General features: G+C 44.9%; 1 protein-coding gene and 1 pseudogene across 1 annotated transcript; one reads left to right on the top strand and one right to left on the bottom strand.

Moving 5' to 3' along the window:
- The first annotated feature begins 7,681 nt into the window (after positions 1-7,681).
- Positions 7,682-9,798, top strand: LOC118983772 (mammaglobin-A-like). Its single transcript, XM_037041357.1, has 3 exons — positions 7,682-7,816; positions 8,171-8,358; positions 9,606-9,798. Exons 1-3 carry the CDS (start codon positions 7,762-7,764, stop codon positions 9,642-9,644), a joined length of 282 nt encoding a protein of 93 aa, XP_036897252.1. The 5' UTR covers positions 7,682-7,761; the 3' UTR covers positions 9,645-9,798.
- A 7,183-nt stretch (positions 9,799-16,981) lies between these two features.
- LOC118983773 (catenin alpha-1-like) lies at positions 16,982-18,442 on the bottom strand (annotated as a pseudogene).
- Between the last annotated feature and the right edge of the window lie 4 nt (positions 18,443-18,446).

Here is an 18,446-nt window from a genome sequence, read left to right as displayed (position 1 = left end):
CTTGATAAGGAACAGCACCCATTTATTATAAAAACACTCAGCAAAATAAAAATAGAGGGAGCATTCCTCAACATAATAAAGGCCATCTATGAGAGACCTACAGCCAACATCATACTCAATGGGCAAAAACTAAAACTTTCTCATGAAGATCAGGAACAAGACAAGGTTGTCCACTTTCACCACTTCTATTCAACATAGTATTGGAATTCTTAGTCACAGCAATCAGACAAGAATAGGAAATAAAAGGCATCCAAATTGAAAAAGAGGAAACAAAACTGTCATTGTTTGCAGATGACACGATAGTGTACATAGAAAATCTTATAGATTCTACCAAAAAGCTGCTCAAACTAATAAATGAATTTGGCAAGACAGTGGGATACAAAGTTAATGTCCAGAAATCAAAGGCATTTTTGTATACCAACAATGCAACAGCAGAAGCAGAAATCAGGAAAAAAATCCCATTTGATATAGCAAAAACAAAAATAAAATATCTGGGAATAAACGTAACCAAGGAGGTTAAAGACCTGCATACAGAAAAGTACACAACACTGAAGAAAGAAATCAAGGAAGACACAAACAGATGGAAACATATACCGTGTTCATGGATTGGAAGAATTAACATCATCAAAATGTCCATACTACCCAAAGCAATTTACAGATTCAATGCAATACCTATTAAAGTACCAATGGCATATTTCACAGATGTAGAACAAACACTTCAAAAATTTATATGGAACCATAAACAACCCCAAATAGCATCCACAATTTTGAGAAAGAAGAGCAAAGTAGGAGGTATCACAATACCTAATATCAAACTGTATTACAAGGCTACTGTAATCAAAACAGCTTGGTACTGGCATAAGAACAGACACATGGACCAATGAAACAGGACAGAGAGCCCAGAGACAAACCCAAGTCTCTATGGTCAATTGATATTTGACAAAGGAGGCAGCAGCAGAAAATGGAGCAAAAATAGCCTCTTCAACAAATGGTGTTGGGAGACCTAGAGAGCTACATGCAAAAGAAGAAACTCAACCGCTAATGTATACCCTAAGGGAAAATAAATTCAAGGTGGATAAAAGACTTAAATATAAGTCATGACACCATAAAAGTCCTAGAAGAGAACACAGGCAGGAAAATCTCAGATACTCCATGCAGCAATATTTTCACTGATATGTCCCCGAGAACAACGGATATAAAGGAAAGAATAAACAAATGGGATCTCATCAAAATAAAAAGCTTCTGCATGGCTAAAGAAAACAGCATTAAAATAAAAAGAGAACCAACCGTATGGAAAAAATATTTGCCAATGATACCTCAGACAAGGGTTTGATCTCCAAAATATATAAAGAACACATATGACTCCATTCCAGGAAGACAAGCAACCCAATTAAAAAATGGGCCAAGAACTTAAACAGACATTCCTCCAAGCATGACATAGAGAGGGTCCAGAGACATATGGAAAGATGCTCAGTATCACTAGCCACCAGAAAGATGCAAATTAAAACTACGATGAGATACCACTTCACACCAGTCCGAACGGTCATCATAAACAAAGCAATAAACAGCAAGTATTGGAGAGGTTATGGAGAAAAGGGAACTCCCGTGCACTGTTGCTGGGATTGCAGACTGGTGCAATCACTATGTAAAACGATATGGAATTTCCTCAGAAAACTAAAAATGGAACCGCCTTTTGACCCAGCAATTCTACTGTTGGGGTTATATCCTAAAAACTCTGAAACACCAATCTAAAAGAACCTATACACACCCATGTTCATAGCAGCACAATTTACAATAGCCAAGAGTTGGAAGGAACCTAGGTGCCCATCAGTAAATGAATGGATCAAAAAATTATGCTACATATACACAATGGAGTTCTATGCAGCAGAAAGGAAGAAGGAACTAGTACCTTTTGCAACATCATGGATGGAACTGGAAAGCATTATGCTGAGTGAACTAAGCCAGGTGTTCAAGGACAGATACCATATGAACTCACCTTTAACTGGAACCTGTCAACAAAACACACAAGCAAGCAAAATATAAGAAAAGACATTGAAAGTGAGAACAGGCTGACAGTGACGAGAGGGGAGAGTGGAGGGGATAAAGAGGAAAAAGGGTGAAGGGTTTGCAGGAACAATTATAAAGGACACATGGACAATAACAAGGGGGCAGTGGAAACAGGGGAAAGCTGTGGGAAGGGCTGAGGTGGTGGGAAAAGGCTGAAAACTGTACTTGAACAACAATAAAAAATAAAATAAAAATGTACATGAATAGCAATCTTAAAAAAATACTGTCATTTGGGAGACTGCAGGTGGCCACTGCACAATTGTCCAGGCCACTTGGCTTCTTTCCCCTTTGCTGTTGGGCCCCAGGCTTTCCTGGAGTCTGGAGAGGGAGGTCGAGGTAAGAGATGGTTTTATGTATTCATTTCCTACAGCTGCTGTAACAAACTACCACAGGCTGGGGAGCTTAAAACAACAGGAGTTAATTTTTTCATAGTTATGGTATTGACCATAGGCATTGAAAGGGCTGAGGCATCAGTTTGCCCTATGGTTCCACTCACTGTCCACTGAGTGTCCACTGCCGGCCCCTCATACTCCTCATCTCTGGCCACAAAATTGGTGGAGATTTCTCTATCACTGGGAGTCTCCACCATGGCTTTAGTGCCGTTGGACTTGAAGAATCTCTTTGTAGTGGAATCCCTGAGCATTGCAGGTCACTTAGCAGCCCACCTGGTCTCACCCCCTTGATGCCAATAGCACAATCCCCACCCTGTGGGGACATCAATATAGCTCTGGACATGGACAAATGTCTACAAGGATGGGTGCAAGGAGTGAAAAGATCCACTCCAGTAGAGAAATGTGCTTCTAGCAGTACAGAAATAGATTGTTGGATCTCCCATATTCTCTGTATTAATGCTCCTGAGGACCAGAAGGGCACACTCTGGAGGCCTTCCATTAGCAAGAATATGTGAGCATAAGCAGAGGGGAAATAAGTAACTGAACAGAGAAGATTTGCTGTAGAAATCTAATGAACCAGTAAACGTCACTAGTGTGTGCTGATTAAATATTTAACCACACATTTTGTAGAAATGTCAAGTTGTGTGAAGTTCAGGGTTTTGGTGACTGAGCCAAAATGTCAAGTTGTGTGAAGTTCAGGGTTTTGGTGACACCTGATCATGTTCCAAGTTCGGTTCTTTGTCCCAATCATTGAATGGATCCGGGATAAGTTGGGTCAAGTGAATGTTTACCTGTGGGGAAAAGAAGGCCACTGAGGTGGCCCAGTCCCTGGATGTCAGGGCTCCAACTTCTCTCCTCACCTGGTTCTGCCTGTGGTGGCTGAATCCACAGCTGTCTCCAAAGAATATGCGGTTAGCGCCAAGATGTCAGGCTGGTGCCCAGGCTTAGACTTGGGTGGGAATCTTGCCTTTCTTCACGTTTCTATTTTAAATGTGTTTCTCTTTCTAAAAACACCCAATAATAACACATGTTATATAACCAGAAAATTCTTTGTAGGATCTCAAAATCTGTCCCCCCAAACCAGTTATACAATAACTAATTAGATATCTACCGAACACCCTTGTCACACAAAGAGCAGAATACTACAGGTCATGCTTTATAGGAGCTTAACAGGGAGGGAAGAGCCATGGTGTGTAAGGTCCCACTCACTAGGGGAAAGGTGCACACAGAGGGCCATGGGGTCTTGGAAAGGAGATCCCCAGAGATCAAGGCCATGATACAACACAATTAGTGGGTTGTCTGTGATGTGTCATGGAGAATATATAAGGACTTTTAACCTAAAGGGACTGAGGCAAGGACAGTGGAGGAGAAGACTTCAGGTGGAGCAATGGCCTCAGCAGAAAGCTTTGGGTCCTGCATAGAGATCCACCTGGTGTACACAAGGGCACTTCTGCAAGTCAAGGTCACAAGAGTCCACCTGACTCATAAAATGAAGGCCCATAGCAGTCAGACTAAGGCAGTCAATAGTGTTGAGAGGTGTCTCTGATGCCAGAACACCTGGCTCCTTGGCAGCTCTGCCACCCACTAACTGTGTGCCCTTAGGCAGGTTACTTGGCCTCTCTGTCCCACTGCGATCAGCTGGGGGGAAATGATATGCCTACCTCATGGGCTGGAAATCACACATCTCCCTTTGCTCACCAGAGGCCTGGTCTGTGCCACTGTCCTGGCATTCCATCCTTTCTGTGACCTCTTCTACCTTCTGGATTACCCCCAGTTTGGCCAATAATTCCTTCATCACTCTGCCCAATGGGTTGTTGTGAAGATCAAAAGTGGTGGTCACAGGGCCCTGCATTGACCAAGTGCTCTGTAATGGTTTGCCATGTGTGTTTTGCTAAATTTGGAAGTAAGTAGCACTTCCAATGTGCTAGGAGCCAGATTCTGAGAATATTAACACGACACCAGGAGGCAGAATATGTTCAAAAGCAAAAGTTATTTGTAAATCATACCTTAGTAAAAATCTTCCAGAAAGAGTCAGGCAAATATCAATAAAAATGGATCAAAATATAGGGCTTATTTTTAACTCTAGGGTTTTCCTCCTAATGGAACAGGATTATCTCGAAATCTTATAGAGAATATAAGATAGCAGCAAGTTTCAGGGGTCTCTAGGGGTCCAAACAGTCCTCAACAGATGACGAGAACAGCTTCCTCAGTGTTATAAATTAATCCCTGGCAGCTGGCATGGTGACAATCCCTGCTCTTTGCCCAGCCCATTGTGAGGACTCACCCACTGTAACTCACTCCGGCCTCAGCACAACCCCAGAATGATTCCCATTGTATGAGGAGACATACAATTGTATGGAGCTGAGACAGCTCCACAGCAGCATTGGACTGAGGTCTGGAAAGCACCTGGACCAGGAGTGCCCAGGGTACCACAATCAGTAAACATCTGGTTGCCATAAAGATGGGTCCAAGTCCAGGGTCACTTCTGGCCTGGGAAAGTAATACCTCACCCAACTTCTAGACCTTGGTGTGATTGGAGAGTAGGAGCGATTCCCACCCAAAGACCGTCATGGAGGCTAATGTCAGCCCTGGAAGTGAGGGGCACAACCAGCTTTAGAGAATGAGTGAAAAATGAAAGCATGAAGTATGTTGTGCCCACATACTTGTGATTTCTAGGACTAGCTTAGAATGAACAGAAGTCTGGTATCATGTCATCTTCAGAACTCTTTAACGGGCTTGGTGCCGATGCATGAATCACTAAGAAAAAATAGCTTTCACTGAATGGCATTACTTTTATTCAACCTGAAAAGACCTGAGATCACTGAAATATAAGTGTGAGTATATCTCAGGTCTTCAATGACCCTGGGGACATGACCAATATAATTCTTACTTACCGCACATGTACGTGTTCCCCAAGACCCAAGCTATCCAGGATAAAATCTGAATAGTTCTCCTCTACATCATGGTTTTTCATAGCAGGTCGTCAGTAAATGTCATACCAATACAGAAACCAACGGCTACCTCACTCTTCCATTCTGAATTTAATTTGGGCAACTGAGTCAACATACTTTTGGGAGGAGAAAACAGCAGGCCAGAAATACCAGCATTCACACCTCTTAGATTCTTCTATGTCTGCTTAAGAATGCTTGCTTTTAAATGAGTTTTTAATGAGAACAAAGTTATAGTCCTAGTCCTTTCATACACCTGGAATGGTCACTGTGTGCTGTGAAGAGGACACGGGGACAAAGAAACACACACGTCATTGTACATGACCTGCGATTGCTTTTGCTGAGGACAAAATCTGGGCAGGGTCTGGTGTTGCAGCAGACAGGAGGCCAGGTCCATAACCATTGGGCACCTGGCAGAGCCCTCAAAACCACTTGTTCAACCAGTCAGACTCCATTTCCTTATGAAAGTCTTTCCCTTGCCTTTGGAATGAAGATCGCCACCAATGGTCAACAGGGAGAAAGTACACATGTAAGAGCATAACTTTCTTTTCATTTCTAGCTTGTTCCTAAATCAATATTGTTCTTGGCGACTTTGGATCAGGAGAATGATGGAAAGACATGAGTCTCTAACAATCCCGACAGAGCAAATGCATACACAGGTGATTGAGCCTGACACATCTCTCAGGCTCTCTCACTCATTTCTTTTCTTTTGTCCTTTGTTTCTCTTGTCCCTGCATACCATCCCTGCTTAGATGGATGTGGTGTTCTGTCCTGGGAGGCTGTCTTGTCCCTCTCAGAAAGCAAGAGGGACACGTCGTCTGCTTTCCTCAGCTGGCCAAGTGCCACCTGTGCTCAGGGCCTTTGTATTTGCTTCCCTCTGTCTAGACAATTCTTCCTAGAAGGCCCCTTTTGTTTCACCATCCACTCAGGTGAGCTAAAAAGTCCCAGTCCAATAGCCTGCCTGGACCTCCTACAGGATGCTGCCCTAGGGGTCGTTTTGTTGCTCTTGACACAATCACTTTTCCTTTGTCTCCTATCCAATTGCAGTCTTGTTTGTTACTTCGGATTAGAGGGAAGCTGCACAAGCTCAAGGTCCTGCTTGACTTCTTTCCACAGTGGAATCTGTGACACATAGTATAGGGCCCATCCTAGGAGATTCATGGTTGTTAGGAGCATGGATGGACACATGAATGGGTGGATATATGGATGGATGGATGGATATATGGATGGGTGGAAGGATGATTGGAAAATGGAACCTCCGATTTAGTTCTAACAACTCCGTTTTCAGCCCTGTGATTGGCTCTTGACAAAAATATCAGCCACCTTACAAAGCCAGGCATAGGATTATGTGTGCCTGCTTCAGACATAAAGAAAAGGAAGCTTGGGACAACCAGCACTATAACTTGCCCAAGAACACGCCATGACTAGGGGTTGAATCTGAGATTCAAATCTACAGCTACATGAGCCCTGGTTCCAACCCTCCCACCTTTCAGCACTACCTACTCCCCACCCACCGATGATCTCTAATTGTACTTCTCACAACATCCTTTGAATCAGTGGACCAAAACCCCGAGGAACTAACAAAAAGTAAACTTAATTCTAAATTTATAACAAATTTTATAGCATTGACTAAACTAAATGAGAGTGTTTTGTGAAAACGGCCTTCAAAGAAGGTGAGAAATTGTTTCTATTTTCTCCTCCAAAAGTACCTGCGTTGGAGTCTATGGGAAAGGAAAGTCTGTCCTCCAGAGGCAGCATGTGGTATTGCACCCAGACCAGGTGGAGAATAAGGAGGACCAGAGTGAATGTAAACTGTGTTGTACCCTGAAGAGGTAAAAGAGAAATAAGAGGAGAAACAGGGTGCAGGAAGAAGAGGAGGGGAGGATGGTGGTGGTGGAGGAGGAAGAATTGAAGGTGAAGAAGGAGGAGGAGAGGGTTGGGGAGAAAGATTTAGGGAAGGGGGAAGAGATAATGAGGACCATAACAATAACAAAGCAACAGGAATGGCCACACAGAATCACAAGGTTGTCATTGCCTTACTATTTTGCAAACACTTTGATGCTAACTTCATCTAACATCCTCACCATTATTTGAAGTTCTGAGATGTTTGAGGGTTTTCAAAGCGCTGTCCCCTTGGGATATATGAACAAAGGCCACATGGTCTGGGTCTAAGATTCTCTCAGTCCTTTCCTGGCCCAGGACCAGGTTTACCCTGTGACTTATCCTGTCATCTGTGGGAGGGATTAGGGCAGCCACCAGGGGAATAAAAGGCTGCATTCTGGACAGGCATCTCCAACTGGAGCTCCTTCTTCCTGCCACGCCAGAGTGACCAGCCCACAGCAGCTGCCTGAACTATGAAGCTGGTGACAATCCTCATGCTGACTGCCCTCCCCCTGTACTGCTATGCAGGTGAGCACGGGGACGGTGCAGACTTTGCAGGAGGGCTGTGCTCAGGGCCCCTGTGCAAGTGCTGCTGCTCCCCAAGCTTCCCTGCCCCCGTGCAGAACAGCCCGTTTCTCTAGTGTCAGTGTCGTGTGGGGGGGTGGGGTGGGGGGCAAGGACAAGGAGGCAGACGCTTTATAGCTAAAAGAAAATCCCAGGTTCTCAGTTGAGTCTCCTAGAACTGAGGAGTCAAACCCTTCCCATGGCCTCTCTGAGCATGTGTCCCTGCAGGAAGGTAAGAAGATGACAGGGTCACAGTCAGGCCCCACATGGAGGTCATGCCTGCGTCACTGAGCCTGTGTTTGCATGCTTTCATCCCAGGGTCTGGCTGTGAACTTATGGACACAGTGATGAATAAGATCGTTGATCGTAATATCAGCGCGGCTGAATTTGTCGATGCGTTTCAAAAGTACATACCAGGTGAAGAAACTAAAAAGGCCATAATATTCCTTAAAGAGGGCTTTCTCCATCAGAGTGATGAAATTCTGGATAAGTTTAAAGAGATGCAGGTAATTTCACTGTTTCTTTTACTGCATTTGAACTGTGGGACAGGACACACAGGCTCTCACATTGTGAAGACTCTTTGGAACCATGTGATGGTCATGCTTGTCAGGACAATTCCTTCCATCTTATATCACAACCTTCAGTGCACTGTCATGCAACCTAGGTGTGCTAGCACCAGTGTGTGGATTCCTTGACTGTGAATTAAAGGCCCCAGAGTGACAACCTGGAAACCTGGTTCTGAATCTGCCCTGGGTGGTGGGAGAGCTGAGAACAGAAATTAGTGGTTTCACATTCGGCAGTCTTTCCACGTTTGACACATGTTGTATATAGTTTTCCAGTGCTCATTTCCTGCTTTAATATAGCATATGAAACATCCCAGGGTGACCACCTGGACATACTCCCACAGCACACAGCACAAAGAGGAAGTGCAGATCACTAAGAAATTCCTGACACAGGGGATGGCACGTATGAACCTTGAGTTACTATGAGGAAAAAAATGAGCCAGTCACCGAAAGACAAATATCACACTTTGTGGAGTAGCCAATCTCGTAGACGCAGAGGTTGAAGATGGTTTCCAGGGTGGGTGGGGAGGAACCTGGCAGATGGGGAGGGTCTGCATCTGCATGTCAGCAGGATGAGAAGGTCCTGGAGGTCAGGTGTGCTGCCGACTGAATGTTCTTCACACGATTAGCTGTGCATTAAAAGTCATAAGAGTAACATTTGTATGTGTGTTTACTGTAATTTAAAAATCATTAAATTATTTGCCCCTTTATTTCAAGATGATGGGAATGTCCTTTAAATCCTCAGTAGACAAATCATAAGGAGCTCACACTTGCAGAGTTTTGTTGCCCACAGAAGCTGTGGGTGGGTGGCATGAGGCTGCTGGCTCTTCTTCTAAGGTGAAGGAACTCAGAACTTCACATTCCCTCATTTTTGGACTGAGGTACTGAAAAGTGAAACACAGCATATTGCTCACTAAGTTATTTCAAAGAGGGAGAAACATGCAGATAACCTGACCAAGGGAACAAACCCGGGCGGGACAAGATTGGACAGCACCAGCAGCCTTTGTCATCACTCATGGTCACCTGAGACAGAACAAACTTGATACTTTCAGCTTCGCTTCCAGCACCAGCTTCCTGTCAATGCGTGTGGACCAACGAAGGAAAAAAATGAGAATGCATGTTTGCTCTTCAGGATGTTCCTTGGTAAGAACAAGCGAGTTGTAAGTAATGGCCCTGTTTTTGTTTTCCAGGAAGCAATATACAATAGCTTTTGGTGTGCTCGGTACTAAGTTCCACACGACCTCAGAGATTGTCCAGAAACCGATGTTCATGGGTAGAAGCCACAGCTTAGCTTCCTTCTTTGTCTTTAGATCTACAAATGCAAGACAATTGTTGAAACCTCACATACATTTACATTTCAATAAAGCATCTGCAAGACAAAAATTGTTTCTTGGTGATTAAATAATATTAATGGAGGCTTTAGGGAGGCTCACGTCACACATGTGTTTCTCACACACATGCACATGCACACCCATTGGTGCACAATCATTATTTAAAGAACTCAAGGGTGAAGTGCTGAGAATCTGAAAGTCATGCTGTCCCGCATCACCCACAGACAAACACTAATCCTGACTCTTGCTTATGACTGTCCTCCCTCACCGCACCCCCCCCCCCCCGCCCAGGTCCATCTGGGCACTTTCAGGCTCTCAGGTCCTGCTGTTGGTGGCCTCTTCAGGTTCCTGGGTCCATAGCAGGTCTCACTTTGATGCTGTGCCCTCTCACCGTGGCTGGGCTGCACTCTGGCTATTCGTTGTCCTGGACCCCAGGTCTCCACCCAGTGCTGACAAACGCCCTCATCACTTACGTGCATGAAACCTGCACCCAGTGCTGACAAAGATCCTCACTATCAATTCTCACCCCACAAGTGAACCCTATGGGATAAACTTTCTTTAAACAGCAAATGAATGTCATCGCCTCCTCCTGACAAGGTACTGAACCCTGCCTGAATGTCCACTTTCCACATTTGGGTTCTGACTATGTTGGGTTTTCCTCCTGGGACAGTCAGGCATTTGTGATGGCCACCCTAAGCCAAGTGGTGGCTCCTGTGTTTCCCCTTCTTTACCCCCTGGAGTGTGTGCCCCCACTCATCCTGCCTCCACAGTTACTGGTGAGCTCCCCAGGGCACATCAGGCAGGGTGCCATTGGACAGCTTGTGCCTCAAAGATACTTTCACACCTTACCACCCTCCCCATGTTACTTTGATCCCTTTCACAAAAACATTCATTCCCTGGTTCATTTCAGGAGCTTTCAGGTGCTTTGCTCCCCGCTGGCCTGGTGCATTTTCACTGGCATGAATTGGACATATTTGGACATGGATGGATTCTCATGAGCCAGTCACCCCCTCCCCCATCTAGGCTCCTCACATGCTTGCCACTTGGCACAGGCACTGGAACTGGTGCTTCCCTGCGCCCATCTCCAACATTACATCCAATCCTTCGAGTGACATAATCCTCTGGTATTCGCTGATGCTGTCGTCACAATGAACATGGTACATAGAAACTTTTCTAAGTAACGCAGGCAATGCCCTCTGACTGACCTCCCCAACTATAGAGACAAGATGGGCACCTGGGAAACATGTGAACACATCAACTGCCCCCTAACTGCACTGGGGCAGCTCAGGCTTGACCTGAGGCAGGTGTGGCCAACGTGGTCCAGAAGCTCAGTCTGAGGAGTTGGGGTTTTTCTCAGTTAGGGCCACCTGATCCAGGGACTCACCTCTAGTTCTGCACTCTTGCTCTGGGGATCCTTGAAGCTGCCATTGCTCAGGGTCCTGAGGCCTCTCCTCCTTTCCAAGCCAGTGACCACTCCAATGAGAGCATGGCCGTTTCAGGGAATGCGGTCATACTTCTCCTTCTGACTCCCCATCACAGAACTTTAGTTGCTCTCTCCACACGTCCACTCCAAGTGCAGATATATGGACTCCTCTTCAAATGGACCAGATCAACCAGTGAGAACAAACACTCCTCTTTTCAGAATAGGTTAGACCCAGTCTGTTGTTTGACTTGGGAATGAGGTGATTTATTCTGTGTGGCTTAGTCTTTACACTTGTTCCTCCCTGATGTAAGTGTAAGAGCTGACACTGACCCGCAGACACTGTGTGCAGCACATTTTCTCTATTGATCCATTCATCCCAGCACAAGTCCTCTGAGGTCGGCACTAAGATATCACCTTTACTTTGCAGATGAGGAAAGTGGGACTAGGGGGGTCAGCACCAGCTGAAGACCCGTGGGTAGAATGTCCCAGAGCAGACCTTGGATCCACTAGTCTAGGCCCAAACTCAGTCTTCTCCCCACTAACATAGAAATGCAAATATTCTAATTTTTGAGTCAGGCAGACCACACTTTAGTACTAAAAACAGATCACACCTGTCCTGCTAGGGCTCTGGTGAGGGCAGCATTGAATCTGCAGAATTATTTGAGAAGAGTTGACACCTGTAAAACTCTAAATATAATGTTTCCTTGAAAGACAAGTCATGTGGCTCTGTGAGTAAAGTTTCAGGATTCTTCCTGAACACACCGTGCTATTCTGCAGGTCCATTTCAGTGTTATGCTGTTGGTACTGTTCCTGTTGCCACAGTCCCGCTTTTCCCAGGGCATCGTAGGAGGAGAATGGCCGAGCAACAGGAGAGGAGTCACTTGTTCTCTTCTGTGCATGGGATCAACTCATGTGAAAAATTCTTATCAGTTCCAATAGTTGTTGTTAGTACATTATCTTAAAGGTTTAATTCACCAATTAATTTTTTGATTTAAACTTTATTGTATTTTTCCCATTACCTTTATTCCCCTTACACCCACCTCCCCCCAGCAATTGCCACTGTGTTGCCCATGTCCATGATCTCACATCAAATCACTTTGGAAAAATCCTCACTTGATGATGTGCTCATGGAATTTAGAGAGAGGGGGTAGCACGGTAAGAGAAGAGATGAAGTCTACGGCCATACCAACCTGAATGCGCCCGATCTCATCTGATCTTGGAAGCTAAGCAGGGTCGGGCCTGGTTAGTACTTGGATGGGAGAAAGGATGAAAAACTTGAATGGGAGAAAACAACATCAATTGGCTACGTCGTGTATGTGCCCTAACCAGGAATCAAACATGCAACCTTTGTGTTTATGTAATGTGCCTCCAACCCTCTGAGCCACATTGGCTACGGCTCCAATGTTTTTATATAGATTTTTTTCGTTGTGTGAAGAGAATGTTTTTTACAGTATCCTACTGTCCTTTTTTAATAGACAATGTTTTAGAGCAGTTTAGGTTCAGAGAGACATTGAGCAGCAAGTGCAAACTTCCCACATGCATTCCACTCATGACCACGCACGACCTTCCTGCCCCACATCTACAGCCTCACCAGACAGAAACGTGTGTCACAACTGATGAACCACTACTGACACATCAGTATCGCCTGTGGACCATTATCATTCGCACTTGTGTTGTACATTCCATGTCTTTGGTGAAGTGTACAATGATGCATACTTTCTCTTCCAGTGCAGAGAGCTTTCCTGCCCTCCAGTCCCTGTACGCTGCCTCTTTTCCCTCTCTCTCCCCAATGACTGGAGACCACTGAGGGATCTTTCAACGTCTCCATGGCTTTGACCTTTCCCAATGTCTGGCGTTGCAATGTCTTCCCATTGTAAGCTCTAAGGGCCTGAGAGATGCTGCAGCCACTCCCAGTGGGAGAAGCCTGGGTCCCAACAAACCCTTGAGGTCAGGATGTGTCCTGGACAGTTGTGTGGGAGCTTCAGGCTCCAGGTCAAGGCAACAGTAGTTCAGAGTGTCCATCACAGAGGACTGTGTCATTGGTGATACTGTTGAGAACACTGGACCATGGTGATAATCAAAAGCGGTGGAATTATTTCCATTTTATTACCATTTCTCAGTTCTCCACAGAGAGGGCACCCTTCATTGTCCACATCCCTGGGGGCACTGCCACTGCCCCACCCTCAGACCCCAGCACATCCTGCAGCATGTCCCCTCTGCTGGCCTCTGCACTGCACCCAGATGTCAGAATGATAAGGCACTGTTTTTTAATGCAATGCAAGGAGAAATGTAGTGAGATGATGATAGGTGTGTGTTCTGGAGTAAAAGGAAGATTGGAAACTCAGAGGAATGCACGCAACAAATTGAATAGATTGCCCACTTGGTCCTGAATCTGAGCGGTATGTTTTCCAAAATACACTGAATTATGTATTTGAAGTAGTTATTTTTGATTGCAGCTGAGGTGTGCAGCAAAGCCTCAATCCGCTTTTATTCTCTCCTCAAATTCCCTCGGTTTTTTGGTCTTTTTTGAAAAATGATTTTATTTATTTTCTTAGAGAGGGGAAGGGAGAGAAAAAGAAACAGAGAGAAACATCAGTGTAAGAGAGAAACATAGATGGTTGGAGGTGACTGTGTCCCAGCTGGGACTGTGCCTGTACACAACCATGTGCCCTGACCAGGAGTCCAACCAGTGACCTTTTGATTCACAGGATGGTGCCCAACCATCTGAATCACACTGGTCAGGGCCTTTTGGTCTTTATTCAAAGATGTTTATTCTCAGTGGGGAGAGTAACACTCTTTAGATCTGCCCAAGTCTCTTAATGTCTGGCTCAGTGGAAGACAGGTGCATTCACGGATTTGCTTCACTCTTCACTCTGTTGCAATATCACATCTCAGGTAGTTTCTGGGAAATTTCCCCAAAAGCTTGTGAGGGAATGGCAGTGACCTGGAAACATAAACCTTAATGTTCCTATTAGAGTAGTTTTGTGCCTGACTCCCTGGTCGGAGGGTCTCATCAGCAAGTGGCATATAAGTGTATGTGTGTATGGTGACATTTGTGTTGTGTGCCAATTAGGCTAAGGCCAGAAAGCAGACTGGCTTTAACAAGTTTAGCATATGGAGTGGATTCCAGAAGCACTTTCCACTTCCCCTTCTAAGTCTTTAATCGATATTTTTTACCTCAACAAATGTACATAGTACAATCTTGTGAAAGTTTTTTGTGCTCAAGGTGACTTTATTAGGAAAAGTTAAAAACCATTCAAGTTCATAAAATTCAGAGGAGACAGTAAAAGCATACTTTGTCACTATAGTAATCACTTTTTAGTCACNAATCTTCCTGCCCCACATCTACAGCCTCACCAGACAGAAACGTGTGTCAAAAGTGATGAACCACTAGTGACACATCAGTATCGCCTGTGGACCATTATCATTCGCACTTGCGTTGTACATTCCACGTCTTTGGTGAAGTGTACAATGATGCATACCCACTCTTCCAGTGCAGAGAGCTTTCCTGCCCTCCAGTCCCTGTGCTCTGCCTCTTTTCCCTCTCTCTCCCCAGTGACTGGAGACCACTGAGGGATCTCTCAACGTCTCCATGACTTTGACCTTTCCCAATGTCTGGCATTGCAATGTCTTCCCATTGTAAGCTCTAAGGGCCTGAGAGATGCTGCAGCCACTCCCAGTGGGAGAAGCCTGGGTCCCAACAAACCCTTGAGGTCAGGATGTGTCCTGGACAGTTGTGTGGGAGCTTCAGGCTCCAGGTCAAGGCAACAGTAGTTCAGAGTGTCCATCACAGAGGACTGTGTCATTGGTGATACTGTTGAGAACACTGGACCATGGTGATAATCAAAAGCGGTGGAATTATTTCCATTTTATTACCATTTCTCAGTTCTCCACAGAGAGGGCACCCTTCATTGTCCACATCCCTGGGGGCACTGCCACTGCCCCACCCTCAGACCCCAGCACATCCTGCAGCATGTCCCCTCTGCTGGCCTCTGCACTGCTCCCAGATGTCAGAATGATAAGGCACTGTTTTTTAATGCAATGCAAGGAGAAATGTAGTGAGATGATGATAGGTGTGTGTTCTGGAGAAAAAGGAAGATTGGAAACTCAGAGGAATGCACGCAACAAATTGAATAGATTGCCCACTTGGTCCTGAATCTGAGCGGTATGTTTTCCAAAATACACTGAATTACGTATTTGAAGTACTTATTTTTGATTGCAGCTGAGGTGTGCAGCAAAGCCTCAATCCGCTTTTATTCTCTCCTCAAATTCCCTCGTTTTTTTGGTCTTTTTTCAAGACAAATTTTATTTATTTTCTCAGAGAAGGGAAGGGAGAGAGAAAGAAACAGAGAGAAACATCAGTGTAAGAGAGAAACATAGATGGTTGGAGGTGACTGTCCCAGCTGGGACTGAGCCTGTACACAATCATGTGCCCTGACCTGGAGTCCAACCAGTGACCTTTTGATTCACAGGATGGTGCCCAACCATCTGAGTCACACTGGTCAGGGCCTTTTGGTCTTTATTCAAAGATGCTTATTCTCAGTGGGGAGAGTAACACTCTTTAGATCTGCCCAAGTCTCTTAATGTCTGGCTCAGTGGAAGACAGGTGCATTCACGGATTTGCTTCACTCTTCACTCTGTTGCAATATCACATCTCAGGTAGTTTCTGGGAAATTTCCCCAAAAGCTTGTGAGGGAATGGCAGTGACCTGGAAACATAAACCTTAATGTTCCTGTTAGAGTAGTTTTCTGCCTGACTCCCTGGTCAGAGGGTCTCATCAGCAGTGGCATGTAAGTGTGTGTGTGTATGGTGACATTTGTGTTGTGTGCCAATTAGGCTAAGGCCAGAAAGCAGACTGGCCTTAACAAATTAAATACATGGAGTGGATTCCAGAAGCAACTGTCCACTTCCCCTTCTAAGTCTTTAATTGATATTTTTTACCTCAACAAATGTACATAGTACAATCTTGTGAATTTTTTTGTGCTCAAAGTGACTTTATTAGGAAAACTTAAAAAGCATTTAAGTTCATAAAATTCAGAGGAGACAGTAAAAGCACACTTTGTCACTATAGTAATCACTTTTTAGTCACAAATAAGGTAAAGTCTCAAATACTGCCTAAGCAAACACTCTTCTCTCTGGCTCTGTTGTAAACCCAGGCAGGAAACACTGCAGGTATTAGAAGGAAGACCAATGTTGTATCTGTGTTTGAGGCTGCAGAGAGGGTAAATGGCATGTTCTGACTATGGCATCACAACATAGCCACCAGAACAAAGATAACTTGGCTGATATGTCTTGTAGTGGAGTGTTCATTAGTAATTGTACCCACACATAGAAATTCTTGTTCTGTCATTGAGAGTAATCAGTATTCTTCATGATTAGATTTTACTTAGCTTTGTGTGTGGTTTCTACTTCTCAGAACAGGTTCTAGAAACATTCTTCCCCTGAGGACATCTTCCTGAGATACCCACTTTGCTTTCCCTGATTCAGTTTGGTCATTAAATAGCACCAAAATGCCAAGATAAATTAACAGTGAAAGGCCCCTCCCTGAACCCAGGGTGAGTCAGCTCTCCCCATCGTTCAAACTCTAATGCCACACTAGGACAATAGGAATCACACTGGGTCAAGGACATTATTTACAACTTAATGTGGGTTTCTGTTTGGTTATGGCATTTTTATTTTTATTTAACCTTACTGAAAATACAGCTACAGATATTCTCCTCAATTCTGAGAGTATTTGTGATTGAGCTAAACACAACTGTGCCCTTGAAAAATTCCCCACTGGGCCAGTTTTAAAAATTTGTGCAATCTGACTTCAGTGTTCTCTTCTGCCAAAACTTTCTAGTGAAGAACAGTGATTGATTTTCAGGGCCCAGAGTGATGGGTGCAGCCAGCTAGTGCAGCCTTGGATGATGTCTGTGGTTCTGAATTAGCTGAGGATTTGCACGGGATTCACCTGTGTCTTTGGAGTTGCACTTTTAATCTTGCCCTGAATCTTGTCCTGTTTCTCTATCTTTATTAAGGCATTTTCGCAGGTGCCTTAATCTTCCATGATACAGCTGGCAGGTTGGACAAAGCGATACTGTAAGACCTATGGTATTTGGTGGAGGTAGGTTGGAGAAAGCCATACTCCAAGACCTCTGGGATTTGGTGGAGGCCACATAGGATACCGTCACCACCTGCCATGGTGTTCATTAAGCTCTTGGTAGTCCAGATGAGGGACATGGTGCTGCCTACTCCTGAGACAATGAGCTCCCCACCATGGTTCTGCACCTGGGCCATGACCTTGATGCAGATGTTGAGATGCTAAAACTAAAGGGCAATAGGATTCAGGGAGGCTGGCAAGACATGCTTGGAGGCTAAATCTGGGTAATGTCTGCGGTGCTGTGGCCATTCTTGTCCATCCTGAAGATTGCCTTGGAAAATTTTTGGTAGCACTGAACAGCTGACGTATTTCTGAACATCCCAGGCCTTGGGTAAAGTCTCTCACCTCCACCACGATCACACTCATCTGTCTGGATGTCAAAACGGTGTCATTACCACTGTCATCCGTTTTGAACACTGAGCATTCAGGTGGTTTTTCAATTCCTGGAATCTGACCACCTTTTCCTAAGTGTTTGCTTTTTCTCTTGGGGAAGCTGAGTCATGATGACCTGGACACTCTGGTCAGGAATAGGCTGATCATCTCCTGTTTGGATACTTGTCCTACTTCAAACAAGGAAGCCTTCTGCCTCAAAGTTAGAGTCATGCATCTCCTTATCATCAGCACTTCTTTTTTGGTGTCCCTCACACTATTGCACATCAGGTGGGAGGCTTCAATCCACTTATTGATTCTCATCTATGGGTTGGCAGGATAACTTCCACCTATGCATCCATTTATTCCATAAAATGTAGCATGACTGTTTTGGAGAGAAGCATGGTAGCTTCTAGCACCTTCTCTGTGTTGTCCTCTGGCTCATAGTTGTCCAATGCTGAGGTGACTTAAGAAATGATATAGGCTGGTCGGCCTCAGGTCGGCCTCAGGTCCACAGCTTGTGGACCACAGCTGTGTGGTCCAGCCCATCCACATCTTTCTCTTGGGGAGCAATGACACATTCGTTCACCTCTTCCAATATGTGACTCTCTGAGACAGCCAAGAAGTCATCAATGGAGGTAACGTCATTGACTTGACAGCATCTGTGCAAATATGGGTTTGTTTTTCCCACTGTTCTTTCCAAAGATCCATGTCCTCTTGGGACAGTTTACTCTGTGGTATTGCTGCTACAACCAGTGCAGCATTG

This window comes from Sturnira hondurensis, unplaced genomic scaffold (assembly GCF_014824575.4).
Source record: "Sturnira hondurensis isolate 20B ecotype Veracruz unplaced genomic scaffold, ASM1482457v3 Scaffold0003079, whole genome shotgun sequence".
NCBI lineage: Eukaryota > Metazoa > Chordata > Mammalia > Chiroptera > Phyllostomidae > Sturnira > Sturnira hondurensis.
Note: the sequence above shows the minus strand (reverse complement) of the source record. Positions and strands in the feature narration are given on the sequence as shown.